The sequence below is a fragment of the Trichosurus vulpecula genome, chromosome 2 (assembly GCF_011100635.1).
Source record: "Trichosurus vulpecula isolate mTriVul1 chromosome 2, mTriVul1.pri, whole genome shotgun sequence".
Taxonomy (NCBI): Eukaryota; Metazoa; Chordata; class Mammalia; order Diprotodontia; family Phalangeridae; genus Trichosurus; species Trichosurus vulpecula.
This window is the reverse complement of record NC_050574.1, coordinates 139,272,519-139,295,115: the sequence shown is the minus strand read 5'-3', so window position 1 is coordinate 139,295,115 and position 22,597 is coordinate 139,272,519. Positions and strand designations below refer to the sequence as shown.

The 22,597-nt window shown below is 37.2% G+C and overlaps 1 protein-coding gene across 1 annotated transcript in view; it reads left to right on the top strand.

Moving 5' to 3' along the window:
* The window catches only part of CUL5 (cullin 5), an 81,846-nt gene that overhangs the window by 11,394 nt on the left and 47,855 nt on the right, over positions 1 to 22,597 (top strand). Inside the window, exon 2 of the mRNA XM_036744572.1 lies at positions 21,657 to 21,766. Coding sequence (XP_036600467.1) covers positions 21,657 to 21,766 — 110 coding nt within the window. The remainder of the gene's footprint in view (positions 1 to 21,656; positions 21,767 to 22,597) is intronic.

Below are 22,597 nucleotides of genomic sequence, written 5' to 3'. Positions count from 1 at the left end.
TTGCAAGTGACTTCGATTTGAGTGAGGGAGGGCTGTGCTAGGTCACTAGTCTCACTTTCTCCTCCAGAGCCATCTGGATCCAGTGACCAGATATTCATCAGGATGACTGGAGATGACCCAGGATGCAGTGGGAGACCCTGGCCCTTTTAGGCTAAGGCCTTTTCATGTACTCACTTAGAGTGAGGCAATGCCCATTCAGTGAATAGGCCTCTTTAAGAAGTGAGTCAAGGGATGGCCCCTTTAATTAGTAAAATAAATAAATAAATAAATAAAACTGGGAGGGGAAGACCATCAGGGTTGTTGGCCAAAAGAGAAACAGTTATCATTGACATTCACTCTGAGACTGGAGGGCCCAAAATACAGCCATTAAGTGGAGCTTGGGCAGGGACCTATTGTGGTTCAATCTATGATCTTCAGAGTGAACTGGGTTTAAGGTTTTGTGAAGGAAGAAAGAACAGAAGGAAGAGAGAGAGAAAGATAGATAGATCGATCAATAGATCTAGCCAGTAAACCCCAAGTTAAGTGGGCAGCTTCTGGCCATCAAAATGTACCTTCCTTTGGAGAGGAGGAGAGAACAAGCTGAGTTCCCCAACTAGCTAAGGATTGAGGATCTGAATTCTAGCTAAATGGAGAGCAGGGAGTATCATTAACATTTGGAAAAAAAAATTATACCACTTTTATACCCAAATGCATCTTTGCTTCTCAGAGAACATTATAACAAAATTAACCAGTATATCAAAATTCACCATTATTTGCAAAGTTCCTCATTCTTGGTTCTTTCCCCTTTCAAAGAAAGGAGTGGATTGCATTTTTACATCTCTTCTTTGGATCCAAGCTTGGTCGTTATAATCTCACAGCATTCAGTTTATTTACATTGTTGTTTTCATTGTGTAAATGTTTTCCTGGTTTCATTTATTTCACTTTGTATCAGTTCATATATCTTCCCATGGTTTCTCTGTAATCGTCACAGCAGTCATTTCTTACAGTACAACAACATTCTATTCATGCACTGCAATTTATTTAGCTATTTCCCCAAATAGGTGAACATTTACTTTGTTTCCAGTTGTTTTTTTTACTGTCACAAAAAAGTACTTCCATAAATATTGTGTTATGAGGCCTTTTTATCATTAGCCTTCTTGGGGGTATATGACTAATGGTGCCACCTCTGTGAAAGGTCTTGGGCATTTTAATTATTACTTTACTAGGCTGATTCTAACTTACTTCTCATATTGGTTGTACCAATTCAGTTTCACCAGTGTGTTAGTGTGCAATTCCATTGAGGGCTCTTTGTTCCTATCCGCTTACTCACTGGGAAATTTTTTTGATTTTGTGTATTTGTACCAGTTTTCTTTATATTTTGCACATCAAACCTTTATCAGAGATGCTTGGTGTAGATTTTTTTCCCAATTAAAACTTTTGTTGATGCCCTATTTTAGTACAGTCTTTTATGCTTTCTATTCTTATGATTATGAATTCTTCCCTAACAATATTTGTGAAAGGGACTTCCATCATTTCTACTGTTTTGTTTTTTTTTTTAAATGATATGACTTTATGTTTACATCAAGCATCTATTTGGAGTTTATTTTGGTATATAAGGTAGAATACTAAACTTACTTTCTGCCAGACTGCTTGTTTGCTTCTAAGTCTTGCTTATCTGCTCTGTTCTACTGACCAGCTTTTCAATTTTTTTTGTCCAGTACCAAGTAGTTTGGATAATTAAGCACTTTTTAATATTTTTAAATTTAATAATGCTAAAGAGCCCCTTTAGTCCTACTCTTTTTTCTTTAGATATTACCATTTTCATTAGGTGCTGCCTACCTAACCTTGGAAAGTAAATGTCTCTTGAATTGCTTAATTTTTGTTTATTATCGTCAACATGATATAATGGACAGAATGCTGGCATCAAAGCTATGAAGATCTGGATTCAAGACTCAGTTTAGACATGTAACTGTATGACTCTGGGCAGATCACTCCTCAGTGGTGTGGGAAACTCTCTGAGGACTATAGGTTGCAGAGAATTTGCTGACCTTCATTGGTATAGAGATTTTATTCACCTGGGCATTCCCTGTACTGACAGGACCAAGTTTTCTCAAATAGTTTATCTGTAAAAATGTTTTGTAGTTAAAATGTAAGTCCTGGGTGCGTCTTAGAAAGCTAACCCAGTTAGTTGTTTTATACGTTTAATAGTTTTTTTAGTAGAATTTCTTTATCATTTCCTTTTGGATTTTGTACTGTATAGAAATGCTAATTTTTTTTTTTGAGGATTAATTTTGTGACATACTTTATTGAAACTATTAACTGTTTCTTTGCATAATCACAGGGCTGTTTTAAGTAAACTAACATCATTTGCAAAAAGGAATCATTTTGTCTCCTCTTTGGTGATGTGTACTCCTTAACTTCTTTCTCTTGTTTTATTTCTGGGAACTGGAAATGTCTGTAGTGGATGTGATCAAGTTGTAACACAAACAAGGAATTGCAAAAGAGACATAAGGGATTTTGCTTTTGGAAAATAAAAACAAAAAAGATGGTCAGAATAGATGAGCCAAGGGATAACCATTTGACAAACCTATGTGCTCCAGAATGTTACCTTCATTTGTATGGACCCCTGTGACAGACTTACAGGAAGACATGGACAAAAGTTGCACAGGATGCATTTTAATTTACCTAGCTGAAATCATGAATGCATCAGAATTTACGAAGTCGAAGAGAAAACCTGAATTAATAAGGTCACAGATCCATTCTCAAATTGATGTCATGTTGTTATAGCTAGTATTTATAGTGCTGGGTTGAATAGTGGTAGGCAGAGGGGGACCTTTGTTATATTGTTGTACTTAATAGAAGCACTTCCTTCATGTTTCTTCCATTGTAAATAATGCTGATTCTTAGTTCTGTGTACGTTTTGTAATTTTGATCACATTAAAAAAGGTATCTTCATGACATGCTTTTTGGGACTTTTAACATGAATGAGTCCAGTATTTTGTCAGATGATATTTTTTTTGCATCTACTGATGTAATTATGTGGTTTTTGTTGTTTGATTAATTATAATTATTTTGCCAGTGCTGAACTATTTTTATGTCCCTCTTATAAGTCCAACAGGGTTGTAGTAGGTGACTTTTGTCTATATTGCTGTAGTTTCTTTAAGGCTTTATTTAACTTTTTTTTTGCATTGACATTTATTAGCAAAATTCATTTTAGTTACCATTCTCATCTTCATTTCAATTGGCAGCATTACTTTGAGGGAAAAAATTTCCTAATTCATCCTAGTTAAAAATTATAAAATATTGAACAAAATTTTAATGTTTTATACTTCTATGAGTTTTATATTTAGATTTCTCAGCATGTTTTTAATTGTTCTGTGGCCTCAATGTACTTTTCTTCCTTAAAAATTCTTAAAGTTGATCATTCTTTTTACATCATCTTTATTTTCAAATTTTCCCAGAGTCATCCCTTGTAATAAAATTTTTAGAAGAGAGAGGGAAAAAACAGTCCAGCAAAAGAAACCAACCCATCAAAGGAGCCTGACAACATATTAAATGTATACGTATGTTTCCCTACCTTTGCCAAAAAAAAGAGGGCAGAGGAGCCAAGCTTGGTCGTTATAATTGTTGTAGTCATCATTTATATTATTTTCCTGGTTCTGCTTTTACTTCACTTTGCATCAGTAACTATATACATTTTAATAATGAAAAGCAACTTCAGTTTACTAAAGTTCTTTTTTGTATAAGATAAAAAAATCTAGAATGTTTCTGATCCTATTTCAGGTTCACCATTAGGTCAGGTATATACATGGATCTCAATTAAGATCTGGAATCAAAATCCATCCCTTGAACTTAATATGTTTTTCCTTTAGAATAACAAGGTCACTGATGATTTTACCACTGGGCTCTCTCTGATTTCCAGTGGTAGTGAATTCTGCAACCAAAGACTTTTGACTGAGACCAGGTTACCACTAATTCCAGCCAGGTTAGTATGAGCAGTCTTTTGATCTTAGTTGAGCTTATAGGGGCTAATCTAGAGTGCAGTGTAAACATTTAAAGTTAGATTTTTCTGACCTATGCTTTGAAAGCCAAAGCAAATTAATATTAAATCTATAGTTTAATTATAGTGTTTCTTTTGAATGTTCTACCAAAGGCTTCCTCTAATGCCTCATTTTAGTGTTAAGATGATTCCAGGTTCTCTAAGACCATACTGGGAGAGTGAAACATTGCATTAAAAAATGCATGTTATATATATATTTAAACATATTTATTATATGTGTAGGTAAACTTATGTGCTGATACATATTTATGATAAGTATGTACAAATTATGTATTTATAGATAGAGAAAACTTATGTGTATGTAAATACTTTATAAGTATATAAGTATATCCCATCAAACTGGAAGAAGTTTATTCTCTTGATGATAAGGCTGATATCCGAGGGCCAGCGTAACTAGCTAAACTGGGCATTGAGTGCAAATACTACTGTATTGATACTAGGTTTAATCAATCAGTAAGAATAAATTGAGCATGGACGATGGATAAAGCCCTGTACCAGGTGTGGTGGGGCCATGACAGTTTTTCTCAACTGTGGCTTCCTTTCCCAGAGTCCTAGTCTGATGCATGGAGAGTCAAATAGGATCATAAGTTTAGAGCTGGAAGAGACCTTGGAAGCTATTGAGTCTAACCTTCTCAGTTTATAATTGTGGCACTGAGTGGTGTAATGACTTACCAGAGTCTTACAGCCAATAAGTGTCTGAGTCAGGTGCTTGAAAAGCTGCATGTGTAAGCTCAGCGATAAATTATATATCTCTTTTCAAGGACTATTCTAACTTAAGGGCAGAAAGGATCGTCAATGTAACTTCAGCCATAATACGATAAATATTTTTGGCCATAGCAGCTCAGGAATTCTACTGGCTAATTGTTTCAATTTGTTTCAGGGTTGAGAGTATAGTTGTTGTCCTTTGTTCTCAAAAAGGACCAAAATGGCATCACTATGCTAGAATCAAGTTTCAATATGTCCGACTGTGGCTGATCAGACCAATACAAACTTGGAATGCTCTACCACACGTCAGACACAAATAGTCCATGTGAAGATTTGGGTTGGATACTCTAAATTTGTGCATCCTGCGTTTCCTTTGAGCTATTTCAGTTCTGCTTTGCTCATAGAGCACAGCACCTTCTGTGATGTGGGCACACCATACTGAGCAGTCCTGTGCCAGTGTCTCCTGTGTCACACAATCAATTCTAGTGTTCTTGAGAGTGTCCTTGTATTGCTTCTTCTGACCACCATGTGAACACTTGCCTTGTGTGAGTTCTCCATAAAATAGTGTTTTTGGCAAGGATATGTTTTGCATTTGAATAATGTGGCCAGCCCATCAGAGTTAAGCTCTCTGAAGCAGAGTTTGAAGACTTGGCAGTTTAGTTCCAGTGAGGACCTCAGTGTCTGGTACCTTATCCTGCCAGGTGATCTTCAGAATCTTCCTAAGACAATTCAGATGAAAGTAATTCAGTTTCCTGGCATGGTGCTGGTATACTGTCCAGGTTTCACAGGCATACAACAATGAGGTCAGCACCACAGCTCTGTAGACCTTCAGTTTGGCAATCAGTCTAATACCTCTTCTCTCCCATACTTTCCTTTGGAGCTTCCCAAACACTGAGCTAGCTCAGGCAATGTGTGCATCCACCTCATTATCAATGTGCACATCCTTGGAAAGTACACTACCAAGGTAAATAAACTTATTAACAGCATTCAAAATTTCTCCACTTGCTGTAACCAATGGTTCCACATATAGATGGTGTGGTGGTGGCTGGTGGAGCACCTGTGTTTTCTTGGTGTTAATTGTTAGGCCAAAATTAGCACAAGCTGCAGAGAATTGATCCATACTTTTGTTGCGTCTCAGTTTCAGAGGCTATATTGCTTCCTCCACTTTAGTCTTGACTTGTAGCCTTTTCAAATTGAAGAATTTACCATCAGTGCAGTAGCTGACCTTGATGTCATGTTCATCCTCGTTGAAAGCATTTAACAACATGGCTGAAAACATCTTGCTAAAAAGCATGGGAGCAAGCACACAGCCTTGTTTCATTCCATTGGTGACTGGGAAGTCCATTATCTAGAACCAAGGCAAGCAGCGTTGGTGAACTTCTCCAAGGGCAACCAAATTTTGACATAATTTTCCATAAGCCCTCACAACTAACAGTATCAAAGGCCTTGGTCAGATCTGTAAACATTGTGTACCCATCTCTATTTTGCTCCTGGCATTTCTCCTGGAATTGTCAGGCAGCAAACACTGTATCAACTGTTTCTCAGCCCTTTCTGAAGCCACACTGGCTCTCAGGTAGATGACCATCTTCCAAGTGAAGGATCTGCATTTCTTTTACCTTTATAGAGATGGACAATGGAGGCATCTTTGAACTCCTGGGGGATAACCTCCTCTTGCCATATAATCTGGAAAATTTCAGTCAGCTTTTATATGAGCAATGGACCCCCTACCTTGTAAAACTCAGCTGGAATAGAATCAGCACCAGGTGCTTTGCCACATCAAAGGAGCCTAATGGCATTCAAAACCTCTTCTTCAGTTGGAGCTTCATCTAGGGAGGGATTGACTTCAACCTGATACATACGGTCAGTGACTTCAGCATTGATTGATGATGGTCTGTTGAGAACACTATGGAATTATTCAGCCCATCTCTCTAGGATCATGTCCTTATCACTAATCAGTGTATACGCAATAATAAAAGCATGAGTCCTTGAAGTATAGTTTAGATAATTAGTTATTTTTAGTGGTGAAAGCATATAACTTTCTTCCTGACCCACTGTCTTGTTCTTTACCTATCTAGATGTACTTATCTCTTTGCTTATTCTTATGACATCCTAATAATATTTCAGACTTGCAGGACACAAAAGTCATGTATAGTCTTAACTCCTACCTAAATAGTGGTGGGAAACTTATTACTACCTCCCAGGGCAAACAACAGTTATTAGGAAGTTTTACCTGATATTGATGCAAAATCTGTGTCTCCCAAAGTTCCATTACACAGATTGCTCCCATGAGTGCAATATACCCTCCTTTTACCTCTGCTTCTTAGAATATCTAGATTTTTTTGAAGCTCAGCTCAGGTGCCATCTTCTACTTGAGACCTTTCCTGGTCACCTCCTCCCCAGCTCCCCCCAAAAAAATAGATCATAGATTTAGGGATGGGAGAAACTTTTGAAGTCGGTCTAGTCCAAAGGCATCCAATACACAGCCCATGGGCTGCATGTGTCCCATGACACTTCCGAGTGTGCCCCAATCAAATTAAAATATAATTGGGACATATTTCAGAAAATAAATAAAAATAGAGAATATGACATTGTAAAACTGAAAATTGATTTTAATTCTTTTTTTAAGACTTAAGCTGGAATGGATTTAATACTCTCCTACACTTGTAAGTCCAAACTCCTTACCTTTGTAACTCAGTTCTTCACCAGTGTTCCAAACTTGCCAAAGGCCAAGCTTTTGTCTGGTAATTATCTCCACTTAGGATTCAATTCTTTTGTGAAATGAATCTTAACTCTTGTCTACCTTTGTTTTTGTTCCTCCTTTTTAAGAGGACCAAAGTTTTCCCAGGTGGTGACTTGCTCATGAATTGGGTTCAACTGAGGCAGAGTTGCATAGTTGTCAACCCCAGTCTCTCTTTCAGAGTCATTGAAGTTCAGTGGCAAGGCAAAAATCAAGACGACTGGTGATGGCCCAAGATTCAGTGGATCACCATGGCATCTTCAGTGTCTGACCAAGCTCTAAGCCTTCCACAGCACCTGCTTCAGTCACCTTCAGCAGTTGAAACAAATTGTTCTCATTGACCCATTCTGCTGGGGAAAATCTTCATATGCTTGGGGTAGACATCCCCCTAACTCACTGACAGATTTGAGGCCTGTCAGTTACCTTCAATGTCCATCTGCTCAGACAGTTTACCAGAGTGTGGATGCTGCACATGCGATAGCTTGTTGGAGCCTCAGGTGAGAGTTGGGTGAAAGTAGACATCAAAAGTGGATAAGCAGCCCTGAGAAGGGTTCAGTAAACCCTCACACCATAGATACTAGTCCTCCCTGAATATCCCATACACTCAGTCTACCTTTGTAACCTCACCCACTACCCACTTAACTCAAATTCAGGTTGATTCAATCAAAGCCTTTGCATACTACTCCCCTCTCCCAAGGAGGAAATAATGAGGAGGAGCTGAGGTGATTCAACCTACCTTCTCATTAAGATGTCTGCCAATCAGAATTGTCATGATGTGATGTCAGGCCAATCAGAAGACAACACAGGGCTGAAGATTTTGCTCTGTCATCTTGCTAATTGTTAAAAGACCCCATCAGATTTTCACTTCCCAGAGCCAAGATGGCAGAGTAAGCAGGAAATCGCCCTAACTCTCACATATTCACCTCCAAAAAAACCATAAAATAGCACTCCAAAATGAATCCTGGAAAAGCAGAACCAGCAAAAGGCTGAAAAAATGTTTTAGCCCAAGAAACTTAGAAGGTCAGCAAGAAAGATCTCTCACTCAGGCAAAAGGGGAACACAGTCCAGGACAGGAAGCATTCCAGCAAGCCAGCAAGAAGCCCCACCTCAGCAAACCAGCAGATGATCCTGAGCCCCAGTGTGGCAGAGAAGGCAAACACCAATACAAGGACTCCCCCTCCCCCCACACGTGCCTCAGCCTAGCCAGGGGAACCACCAAATGTTTCAGTGTAGCCCCTAGCAAACAGGTAGATGCCTGTGGAGGACCCCATAGGTGCCTAAGGAAACAGGCAGATCCCAGTGCTGGGGCTCCTCCCCTCCTCCCCCCGCCACACACACATGCACACATAACCCAGCATAGCCCAGCAAACAAGCAGCCACCGGCACCAGGACTGCCATGTGCTTCAGTGCAGCCCTGGCCATATAAGCAAATGCCAGTGCAGGCATACCATGGGCCTCAGCACATGCCAGACACCAGCACTGGGGACCTCGACTCAGCACCAGGTTATCTGCCAGACCCCTATGGCCTCCAGTCAACCCCCACTCTCCACCCTTAGCACAGTACCAGACTGAGGGCACCCCAGGGACCTCAGGGCAATAACAGTGCAACACCAGGCAAACAGCTAGGGCCTGCAGACCCTGGCAAAGAAGATTACTCCACCCCAGGAGCAGAGTGTAAATTTAAAAATAAGGGAAAAGGCCAGAAAAGATGAGCAAAAAAAAAAAAGAATCTGACAATAGAAAGTTATTATGGTGACAGGGAAGATCAAAATACAAACTCAGAAGAGGACAACAATGTCAAAACACCTATGGGCAAAACCCTAGAGAAAAACAGGAAGTATCCTAAAGCCCAGAAAGAACTCATGGAAGAGCTCAAAAAAGACCTTAAAAATAAATTTAGAAAAGAAATGAGAATGATGAAAGAGAATTACAAAAAAGGATCATCAGCTTGGAAAAAGAAAACAACTCCTTAAAAAGTAGAATTGACCAAGTGGAAAAGGAGATACAAAAATCCACTGAAGAAAACAACTTCTTAAAAGGTACAATTGGCCAAATGGAAAAGAAGGTACGAAAACTCACTGAGGAAAACAACTCTTTAAAAATTAGATTTGGGTAAGTGGAAGCTAATGACTATGAGACATCAAGAATCAATCAAACAAAATCAAAAAAATGAAAAAAAATAAAAGATAATATAAAAAACCTCATTGGAAAAACAACTAACCTGGAAAATAGTTCCAGGAGACAGAATGTCAGAATCATTGGGCTGTGTGAAAGCCATAATCCAAAGGAGAGCCTGGACAGCATCTATCAAGAAATTATCAGGAAGTATACCAGAGGGCAAATAAGCATTGAAAGAATCCATCAATCACCTCAGGAAAGAGATCCCAAAATAAAAACTCCAAGGAATATTATAGCCAAATTACAGAACTATCAGGTCAGGGGAAAAATGCTGCAAATGGCCAGAAAGAAACAATTAAAATATCAGGGAGTTGCGATCAGGATTACACAGGACTTAGCAGCTACAACATTAAAGGACTGGAGGGTCGTGGAACATGATATACCAGAAGACAAAGGAGCTAAGTCTATAATCAAGAATCACCCACCTGGCAAAATTAAGCATAATTCTTCAAGGGAAAAAAATGGTCATTCAATGAAATAGAAGGATATCAGGCTTTCATAAGAAGACCAGATTGGACAAAGAATTTGATCTCTAGTATCAAGAGCCAAAAGAAGCCTAAAAAGGGAAAGAAAACATAAGGGATTCAGTAGAGCTGAACTGTTTACATCCTACATGGGAAGATGATACTTGTAATTCTTAAAAATTCTAACACATGACACATGGATGCAGTGGAATATTACTATGATGTAAGAAACAATGAAAAATGATGAGTACAGAGAAGAATAGAAAGAATTGAGTCAAGCGATACAAAGTGCAGTAAGCAGAACCAGGACAAGAGCATACGCAGTGACTACAACAATGTAAATGAAAAGAATAAAACATAACTGAGCGCTTTAAAATTATAATGGCCAAACTTAGCTCTAAAGGAGGGAGAGGTATAAAAAGACACTTCTCCTCTCTTGAAGGTTCCATGGCTGTGGAATGCTACATATGATGTCACTTTTTTTTATTGATTAGTTTTGTGAAATTTTTTTTAAAAATTTTTATTCTAAGGGATGACTCCCCAGGAGGAAAAAGGATAGGTGGAAAGTGTAGGTGATATAAAAACAAAAGGTAATAAAAAGAAATTAAGTGTACTTGGGGAGGAAAAGACCACGCCAACATAGAGGTTTGACAAATAGGAATGAGTCCCAAGATCTCAAATAGGATAGTCCCAAGATCTTTGAGAGCAAATTTCATAAAGTTCAGGGTGTATACCCTGAATGTTAAAGAAATTGTCCCAAGAGGTGTGGGAAGCATTCACATACACAAAATTCTGGTGATGTAAATGCACTTCCAGTGAGGAAGAAAAAGGGAAGCTGTGGATGTGGATGGAAAAGGAACTCATCAGCCAATTTAGTTATAAATAAGACGATTTTAGAAGATGGAAACTAGAGCAGGTAGTAGAGAATGAATTCAAGAATAGCATAGATCTGTAAGCATAATGTCACAATTCTTAAGGAGAACCCAGAAGGAGCAGAACAACAAAGGGCCTTTTAAAGGTTTGTTGGGGTATAGAACTTAACTGCCCTCAGTGGATATGACTGGTGAGCAGCTTGTAGAATAATCTTTGAAAAATCATAGCAAACAGGTGAGGTAATAGCATATATCTCATTTTTTCACCCATCCCCAAAATAGGAGAGAAGGTGGATCCTTCAAAATATGAGCCATGATCTTGAGTTTTGTTAGTGCAAATAGTCTAATGGAGTGTTTAAAGGATAGTTTATAAATATCTAGAAAGTGACACAGTGATCACTAGGAGCCAACATGGGTTCACACCAAACACCATTTCCTTTTTTGGCAGGAGAATGTCATAGATATAATCAACTTGAATTTCAGCAAGACCTTAAGTAAAATCTTTCTTGATGTCTTTGTGGACAAGATGAAGAGACATAGTCTAAATTTTAGTACAGGTAGGTAGATTCAGAACTTATTAAATGACTGAGTAGATAAAATATATTTCCTTGAGAGCAGGGATTGTTTGTTTTTGTGACTGATGTCTAATGCAGTGCCTGATAACAATAGTAGGTACTTAAGAAATGCTTGTTGATTGATTGGATCCAATATGTAGTGATTAATGGATAAATATCAGCTTTGAGGGAGATTTCAATAATCAACATTTTGCTCTGTGACTTGAATTAAGACATAGATATCAAGAGGGGATAAGAGAAGGGGGGAATCATAGAAAGAAGGGCAGATTGAGATAGGGAGTAGTCAGAGGGAAACACTTGAGGAGAAATGGTGAAAAGAGAATAGAATCAACAGGGGTGGGAAAGATAGAATTGAGGGAAATAGAGTTAGCAGTAGCAACTGAAAAAAATTTTGAAGCAAGTCTCTCTGATTAAGGCTTTATTTCTTAAACATATAGAGAACTGAATTAAATTTATAAAAATAAGAGCCATTCCCCAATTCATAAATGGACAAAAGATACTCGGTTTTCAGATGAAGTAATCAGAGCTATCTATAGCCATATGAAAAAATACTCTAACTCACTATTGATTGGAGAAATGCAAATTGGAACATACCTCATACCTGTTAGATTGGCATTAATAAGACAGAAAAGGTAAATGACAAATGTTGGAGGGGCTGTGGGAAAAATGAGACAGTAATACATTGTTGGTGGATTCAACCATTCTGCAGAACAGTTTGAAATTATGCCTAAAAGGTCAATGACTTAGCAATACCACTACTAATTTTGTATCCCCAGAGAGATAAAAACAAAAAACGAAAGGACCTATATGTACAAAAATATTTGTAGCAACTCTTTTCTGCGGGCAAAGAATTAGAAATTGAGGGGATGCCTATCAATTGGGGAATGGCTGAACAAATGGTGGTATGTGATTATGAATACTATTATACTATAAGAAATGATGAACAGAGTACTCTCAGAAAAATCTGGAAAGACTTACATGAGCTAATGCAAAATGAAATGTACTGTGTATGCAGAGTAATAACAATATTGTAAAATGATCAACTGTGAATGACTTAGCTATTCTCAGCAATACAGTGATCCAAGACAACTCTGGGCAAAAATGTTTTCCATTCCCAGAGAAAGAACTGATGGTGTCTGAATACAGATTGAAGCATACTTTTTTAAAATTTTTCTTGATGCTTTTTTTTGTCTGTGTTTTCTTTCACAATATGACTATTATGGAAATGTATTGCATGACTGTTACATGTATAACATGTAAGGGAGGAAGGGAGAGAATTTGGAACCCAAAGTTTTAAAAACTGGGGAAAAATAAAATATTAAACATAAAAAAGAAAAAAAGTTGTCTTGCTTATCAAATTTATGAATGATACAAGTAATGGGAAAATAGATAAATGATGGCATCCAAAACAGTTCAGTGGGCTACGTGACAGGTTTGGGTTGGCATGGCCTGCACTGGACTGCCACTCCACTCTCACCCTATTGCGATAGACCTTTTCTGCTGATACTTTTCTGAGTATTTGTGGGCTGGAAAATTGTTTTACCCTATCCTTTTGTGGGTTCTGCTGCTCCAGAATTTGTTTTAAGGCATTATTTGAAAGTCTTTGGAGGGGTTTTGAGGAGAGCTCAGGCAAGTTCCTGCCTTTTCTCCACCATTTTGGCTCCACCCCCTCCCCATCTTTATTCTTACTAACTTCAAATTCAGCGTTCCTTTATTATGAATGTGTTGTTCAGTCATTTTTCACTTGTGTGACTCTTGGTGATCCCATGTGGGGTTTTCTTGGTAAAGATACAGGAGTGGTTTGCCGTTTTCTTCTCTAGCTCATTTTATAGATGAGGAAACTGAGATAAACAAGGTTAAGTGATTTGCCCAGGTTCACACAGCTAGTAAGTGTGTGAGGCCAGATTTGAACTCAGGAAGTGGACTCCAAATGCTGTACTCTATCCACTTGTTATCAGTAAGGCAGTAATAACAATGTAGATGATAATTGTCAAAATGCCTATTAGTTCTGTATCACAAAGTATACGAGACTCTTCATGTAGAAGGCAGAAGTAAACCATTTATTCAGACACCAGAGAACCATATCCCACAAGCCATTTATCCAGTCTATCAGAGCAGTAAAGCATTCAATACATAATATCACAACACGGAGCCTCACCATCCCAAAACCTCTCCGACCCCCTCCTGAGGTCCTCCCTAAAACAAACTCAGAGTAAAGCTAAGTCAGTATCACGATGGCTATTAGCAGCTATAACTGCTTGCTCTCTCCCTCTCCCTCCCTACCCCGCTCTGCATTTCCTGTGACATAACTTCCTTTTCCTGTCAGGAAGTTCCTCCCACCACTTGTGACTTAGGCTTCCTATGAGGACATATGGCCTATTAATGGGTGGGAAAGATCCTCAAATCTAAATTGCTACTAGACCACTGCACCACCTAGCTGCCCAATTACAAATGTAGACAACAGATATTATGAGAAGGGTCCATAGGCTTCACCAGATTGCCAGAGTTCCATGACAGTGGATCAGTGGACAGAGTCTAGTAAGATTAATTTAAAGAGGAAAAATGTAAAATCCTATACTTGAAGGTTACTGCTAAGCCTAACAGTGTCTTTAAATATTTGAAGGTGACTTGGTCTTGGGATAGAGCATAAGTAGGAGGGCAGAATTAGGAGCAGTGGATTAGGAGTTCCATTGAAAATCCTAGCTCTGTATGAGAAAAACAAAAAACTTCCTGTTAGAATGTAAGTGTGATGGGGGTAAGTGCCACCTCTTACAAACTTTGATCTTTTACATCAACTAACTGTGCATAATAGAATAGTGTACATCATGATGTGGTGAGTTCTGGAGTTTTTTTAAACCAGTGCTAGATGATCACTTGGGGACATTATAGAACATCATCTCTTCAGTTGTGTTTAGGCTGGAGCTCTTAGAGTATTTGATTCTGTTATGTTGTCAAGAAATCTCTGCTTATATGCGGAAGGAGTTAGTGGTTGACTTCAGAGGCAAGGTTTGTTTACTATAAATGAGCAGTTGTGGGGAAATGATTTTACTGTAAGAAGGAGACTGGAAAAAAAAAGAGTAGCTTAATTTTTAATATCTTGCTACAGATGTGCATACCTAGAGATTTAAGCTGTAATTTTAAAGTAATACTAATATCTTTTGGGGGTAAGCTCTAGGAGTTTCTTCTGGTGCTATTTACATTTCTTCAAGATTTTCTTGTTTTTACGTTTTTATCAAGGATGTACTGCAACATTCTTTTGAGCCCAGATTAGAAGTAAAATAATTGAATGATCCAAGTGAAAGAAAATAGGGAGCACAAAAATAAATAGAAAATAGACAATTCAGTTACACTAAAGTTAAATAACTAAATATGTGAGTTTGAGAAGCTGGAAAGAGGCAGGGCTTTAGAGACTCGAGAATTGCTTGTCCTGCTGAAGTAAAGTGAATGAATAAGGGACTAACTATATCAGAAAATGGAACAACTCTGCACAGCTAAACTTTACCCTTTCTATAAATGAAAATATGGCCTAAACTATGGGATTGATTCACAAACTTGGGATGAATTATTTTGTTTTGTAAGCTTTAATGTGTGAAGGGGAAAAACGATTTGTTGAACTGAATAAGAAATGTGTCATTCATTGCATATAAGTACATTAGTATTAGAAATAACATGAGACCCAGCCTGCCTTCAAAGATGGGGGTGGGGTCAGGGGATGGAGACAAGAATTTTATGATTTGCAAATAGGTTGTTTTTTAAATAGTTCCTTAAATTGGAAATTAGAAATCCATTCATAGAACCATTATTGTAAATGGTAGGTATACAACATAGCCCATAGAATTCTGTTTAACTCATGTAGCCAAAATACCATATACATGTAATTTGAAAGTGGAAAAATTGTTATAAAACTACTAATTAAGCAGAAGAGAAACTTACTGAATAAGTTTTATTCATTTTGATTGCTGAAGTTTAAGGAAAAACTTTAATTAGAGGATGATGACAAGGTCAGTAGAGACTTTCAAAAATTTTGAAGGAAATTTTGGAAACTTTTTAGTAGTTGGTGATATTGCTTCTTTTTTGTGCCTAATTTCCCTTAAATGTATGTCTTTCCTTTTCTATGACATAATTTTTTTTTACCCTTTGTTCTTATATATCAGGATCATAGGCTTACTAGCAATAATTATGGTTGAGAATTTTTTGAGCATATTACTAGGGTGAAAAGAGAGGGAAATTTTTTTTAAGTCTTACTAAGTTGGGGTTTAAAGGGAGTTAAATACAGCATATGTGCATTTGAGAAAGATTGCCTTTGTTGAAATTGGCAATTTAGTAGTAACTGAACTTTGAAATGGTAAAGAAGGAAAATGGGGGAGGATTCATATGTTCACAGTCATTTCAGGGAACGAGAGAGAATGGTTGGTAAAAGATTGGGGGTCATAATTTGGTAATCAGTCAGCTGTCATTTATTAAGTTTATGTTATGTACCAGGCACTGTGCTAGATGCAAGGGATACAAGTAATCCCTGTTCTCAAGGAGCTTCCCTTGAACTAAGAAGACAAAATATAGACATCAGTAAGTACAAGATCTCTACAGAGTTAATAAAGGGTAAATTGGGGCAGAGCAGAGAGATGATAAAAGGTTTCATGCAGGAGGTGGCATATAAGGTTGAGCTTTGAAGAAAGATTCTACCAGGCAGGAAATGAGGAATGAGTATGTGGGGGGGGACGGGACAGGGAAAGGATGTATGTACACACTGGTGCCAAGGCATGGAGCTGGGTGATGGAATATCATGTACAGGATGTACATGGAAAAAAAGAGCAAATGTGCTAGTTTGTGTGTATTGTAGAGTAATAAATACACATAAAGTAGAAGAGTAATGGCAATAAACCTGGGAAAAATAGGTTGGAACCTGATTTTGAAGGGCATTAAATACTAATCAGAGGAGTTTGTTTTTTTATCCTAGAAGCCAAAGACAGCAGTGGAGGTTTTTGATCAGTGACATGGTAGATCTGTGTTTTAGGAAAATTATTTTGGCAGCTGTGTGAAGGATGCATTAGAGAAAAGAAAAATGAGGCAGAAAAACCAAATAATCCAGGTGAGAGATCATAAAGACCGTAATTTGGGTAGTTTTATGAGTGGAGAAAAGGGAACAGATACAAGAGATATCTATGTAGGAAGAGTTAAGAAAACTTGACAACTGATTAGATATTTAGGGTAATGGAGAATATGGAAATGAGCATGAATCCTAGGTTGTAAAACATGGCCAGTAGGCATTTGGTGAGATAGGACCGAAGCTCAGGAGAGAGACTGGACCTTGGATATATCCACATAAAATAGTTGGATCCGTGGGTATTCATGAGATCACAGAGAGGACTGCTTGTTTGCTTTCTAGAATCATAAAAGTCATAAAAATAAAGAAGCAAGATGAAACAAGCCATAATTATATACCTAACATTAGAAAAATTTGAGTGACAAACATCTGAAGTATCTATACATTTAAGGAGGCAATCTCAATTAAAATGGATAGATATTGGCTTATATTTCAGCTTGTTATTCAGTTATGTCTGATTCTTCATGACCCCGTGGACTGTATTGTCATGGAGTTTTGCCAAAAAAACCTCAAATGAGCTCATGAAGAGTGGAGACAATTAAAAATAACTGAACAGCAACAATTTAATGTTATACACTTAGCTTTTACAGAGGGGCAAAACAGTTACCATTCATTTGAACATTTCCATGGTTTTCACAAAACCGTAATTGTTACCCAGTACTCTTTAATATAATGACTATTATTTTTTCCTCCTTGAATTCAATGCCAAAAAGAAGTTTGCCTCTACCGGTGAATCGGTAGGCGTTCTTTTGTTAGGCAGGAGTTAGCGTAGAACTCAATGATTGGTTTCCTCTTTTTGTCTCATCTACTGGAAAACTCTGTACTAAATTTAGTGTACTGCCCCAGTAATTAACTAATCTCTTTATACTTTGGCTTCTTTTATGAGTTTTGATTCCATTGTTAGATTTACTTGTCTTGGTGTGTAACTTTAAATCCTTTGTTGGGCTTTGTGGATTATGCCTGTAATCCTTGCTACTGGGATTAGCTAAGGCTGATGGATCAGTAGAGTTTGGGAGGTCTGAGCTACAGTAGGGCTAAAACCAGTTAAGTATCTGTACTATAATATAGCGAGCCTGTAGGAGCAGGGGTCCACCAGACTTGTAGGAGGACTGAAAAATCTAGCAGGTTGAAGTTTTCATGCAGATCATCATTAGGATTAGGCCCTTGAGTGTCTGATACACTCCCAGACAGTGTGAGATACTGAATTTCAGTATCAAATCAAATCAAATTTTTTTTTTGGAAGTAGGTGAGGTATGAGTCATAAATAAATTAGTAAATACATAGTACCATGTTGGGCCACCAGGTATCTACATTTTGAAATTTAAGAAAAACACAAGTTTGTGTGAGCCTCTTAAGTTATCTTATTTAATAGCCCTAAATAACCTGACATTTTTTTTTTTTTAATTTTGGAGGAGGGAGGGCAGGGCGATTGGGTTTAAGTGAGTTGCCCAGGGTCACACAGCTAGTAAGTGTGTCAGGTGTCTGAGGTCGGATTTGAACTCAGGTCCTCCTGACTCTAGGGCTGGTGCTCTACTCACTGCACCACCAAGCTGCCCCCTGACATTATTTTAAGTCACAAGAATATGTCTTCTTGTTACCATCATTAGTAAAAGGCAAGAAATAGATGGTGTAATGTCTTTATTTTTTATTGGTAAATTTCATTTTGATGTAACATGGGTTTCCCAGCAAAAATTATCCTCCCCCCAACTCAGGGCATCAAATAGTTGAGAAAAATCACCAGGAAACATTGAGTGCCACTGTTAGTGCTTTACAGTGTTTGTAGTTAACAGTAGGGAAGAATGTGTTTTTAACCTTGGATGGTATGGTACCAGCATGATTATATTTGACCTATGTTTACTATGTTTTAGTCATTTATATTGGGTTTTTGGCCCTATCCTGCACTCTTTGTCATTTCATCCAAGTCTTGCTGTGGTTCTTTGAATTCTTATATTTGATATTTTTATTATATAAATTGTTGCTGTTCAGTTATTTTCAGTTATGTCCAACTCTTGATGACCTCATTCGAGGTTTTCTTGGCAAAGATACTGGAGTGGTTTGCTGTTTCCTTTTCTAGCTCATTTTACAGATGAGGAAACTGAGGCAAATAGGGTTAAGTGACTTGCTGAGGGTCACACAGCTAGTGAGTGTCTGAGGCCAGATTTAAATGATATTACCTTTTTATTAAAAAGGTACTATCCAGTGCCTTTTTGAAAGAGTTAAAATTGGTGTTTTTTCCATTATCTATTCATCTGGTCTGTTTCCAATCGGCAAAATGGCAGTTTGTCCCTTAATTGAAATTTCGAAGATAAATTGAGTAGTATGGAAGACTACAATTAGATAAGTTCTTTTATTTCAGCTCCATGTAGTATATAACATATATTCCAAAGATTTCCTTGTTGCTGATACCTCTTGTCAGTCACATTGACTACTTGTCTAGATCTTTGGTATTTGTCATTGTCTTTTCATTCCTTTGTATTTGGTGTGATCCTGAACACTCTTCTGGTTTCTCATATCCAGTTAAACCTTCTGACTTTATAGTGCTTCCTAAGCTGATACATGTTATTCAGTCCATCAACAAGCATTTATTAAGCATCTTCAGTGTGCCATGTACTGCCATGGTATTGGAATACAAAGGAAAATATGAAAGTCCTTGCCCTAGTGGAGCCAACGTACCGCCCTATAAAATACATTACCTGGAAACACTTGAACAAAAATGAAGATTAGCCCATTTTTTAGGTTTAGCAATACAATTTCAGATATTGTATAATAGGGGCACCACTATGTTTTTTCCTTTTAAAAATGTTATTCATGACATTGCAGTTATAGGGTTAGGTTTTTTTTGTTTGTTTTCTGTCAGCAAAGGAAGCCCTAGAATCTTGCTGTTAAAAACATTCATTGTAAAGGATCCCCCTCATTCCAGAGTTGAAAGATGCTGTAGGGTAAATACTCAATAACATCATACACAAAACATGAAGTTAGCTTAACAAAAAAAGAAATCACTGTTTACTGATGTTGGAGTAATTTTTTAATTTAGTTATCTATATATAGTCAGACCATAAAGTTTAAAGAAAAAAATTTTTAAAAATACCAAATTAGAATAAAAATAAGACATGGTATGCAGTGAAAATAATGTCAGGTCGTTAATGCCAAAAAGTGCTAATGATAAAAGAATAATCAATGCTAACTATCAGTATTTCTTAAGGAGGAAATTTAAATTAGTTGTAGCAACTGAGAAACCAAAACAGCAGTAAATACTTTTATCTCCTTGACAAGTGCAGAGATAGAAAAGTTGAGGGCACTAAATGCCTATTTATGATGTTAAATTCATTTGTTATGTCTTAAAGAGGATGACATCAGAAAATTAAAAGCAGTTTTTGATTTTTTTTAGTCATATCTGACCTCTTGTAACCCCCTCTTGGCAAAGATGCTAGAATGGTTTGCCATTTCTTTGTACAGCTCATTTTACAGATGAGGAAACTGAGGCAAACAAGGTTAAGTGACTGGCCCAGAGTCCCATAGCTAATAGATTTGAACTGAGGTCTTCCTGACTTCCGGCCTGGCACTCTAGCCACTGAGCTATCTAATAAAATTATAAGAAATGATGGAGAGAGTAACATTTATAAGAGATTTGGCGTGAGACCCAAATAAGCTATATCATTCCCAGAGCAATTAAGAGTGAAACTGGAAGGATTGTAAACAGACCAAAAGAACATGGAAAAGATCTATCAAGAGGATTATAGTGAATTCTCAAAAATAGTGGAGCTACCACATTTTTCCTTAAGATTAGTCAGCATGGCTTCAGACACTTGTGTGACTCTGGACAAATTACTTAGCCCTCAGCTCTTCATTTGCAAAATGAGCTGGAGAAGTGGCAAACCAACCACTCCAGTATCTTTGCCAAGAAAACACCAAATGGGGTCATGAAGAGTCAGACATGACTAAAAAAACGACTGAACAACAATACATGTGAAGTAAACATGACACACACACAAAAGATTAGTTAACAACTATTAAGTATTTATCTGTTAAGCAAGGTATAAAACACATAATAGATGTGTGCTTGCCAACATTATTTGCAAGTGACATGGAAGATATTTACACTGATTGTAGTTGGAGGAGGGATAACCTATAGATGTTGGGGTCCTCTACATGTCCTACTTACAACTCACATTGGGCTAATTTGATGAAGCCCTGGAGTATTGAAAGCCTACTAAATGAGAACTATAATATCTCAAAGGAGATTGGACTAGCTATCCATTCAGGAAAAACCAAATGAACGAATAATGCCTATTGTCCAGACTATGATACGCAGTTAGGTGGTCAGCCCACCCATCAGGTACATGAACGTTGGACAGACACACTGCAGTTTCAGAGGAATAATTGAATAGGAGAACAGACTGAATTTCACTTAGGAAGTTGAGGTTATTTAAAACAAAAACTCTTGGCTTCTCTTCCAAAGGAAGCTTTACCACTAATACTGTGGAATTGTGGGGTGTTATAGAAGTCTGGACTGGACTGGGAGTCAGCAAACTGGGTTCTAGTCTCAGCTCTGCCACTAAGTTGTGTGATCTTGGGTCAGTCACTTAACACTAGGACCTTAGTTTCCTTATCTGTGAAATGTAGGTTCGTTAAGAAAGGTTTCTAAAGACCTGGAGGTCTCAAAACCTCTAACGTTCAATAATTTTAGCAGAACTTTATGTTTATTAATACATGCTGTTTGCTATTCCACAAAATTGCTGAGAAAAGCATTAGTGAAGAAAAACAAGATGAGGAAATGAAATACCAAAGTAACCATGGCTCTTTGATGCATGGTAAAATAGAATGAATTTGTACTCCTTTATGGAAAATGGGTGACCTTAAATTTGGAATCTCAACTTTCTAGCTAATTATTAAAAGACAAAAATAGTAGATGATTTTAATTGACTTAATGTAATTTTAATTTAAGGGGATTTAAATTAAACTACTTTTCATTTCTTTTTAAGAATAAAGGCTCCCTTCAGTTTGAAGACAAATGGGATTTTATGCGTCCTATTGTTCTGAAGCTTTTACGCCAGGAATCTGTCACAAAACAGCAGTGGTTTGATTTGTTTTCGTAAGTAACCTTTTCATCATAATTTTGGGGCAACATAATAGGAAATGCTGTTATAAGCAGATTTTTTGATTTTTTTTTTTGATGAATCAAAAATAAATATGCCTTTTAAACTGGCACATTTAGATGTAAAATAAAGTTAGTGATAGACTTTGTCACTATCATTTACTTTATTGAGATTTTTCAGGCTTTTTTCTTAGTTACCTTGAAAGAACGACATAACTCTCTTAGTTACATGCATTGCTTTTGAGCCTTTTGCTGTTTTGCATATTGAGACAAGTGATAATACTGGATATAGTACTGGACTTAGAATCAAAAAGACCTGATTTCAAATCCCACATCTGACACTAACTGGGTAAATCACTTAATATCAATGTGCCTCAAGCAGCAACTTAAGATTTATTTACCAAGTCATGTTTGGTAGAGGCAATTCCTTCTGTGAAAGAAATCTCATAATCATGGCTATCATGCTTATAATTATATCCTATGAGAATTAAAGCAGAAGAGCCAGCAGTTAAATTGATTTTCCATTTTACATCATCTGATCCCAGTTCTGCTACTAACCAGTTGGTGACCTTGGACAAGTCACTCAGCTTCCCTAGATATTAGTCCTCTAAGTAAGATAAGGGGACTGAACTCTATAGCCTTTATTATCGCTAAAAATTTTGTGATTATATAATGTTTGTGCATACACATCTCTTTTCTTGTGTGCCAGTTGTTTTAAGTCAAGGAGAAAATAAAATCAAATGAGATTATATTTTAAAGCACTTTCCAAACCCTAAAAGCACTATAATTGTTGTGTTTGTTGTAAGAAAAGAACTTCAGCCCGTGGTG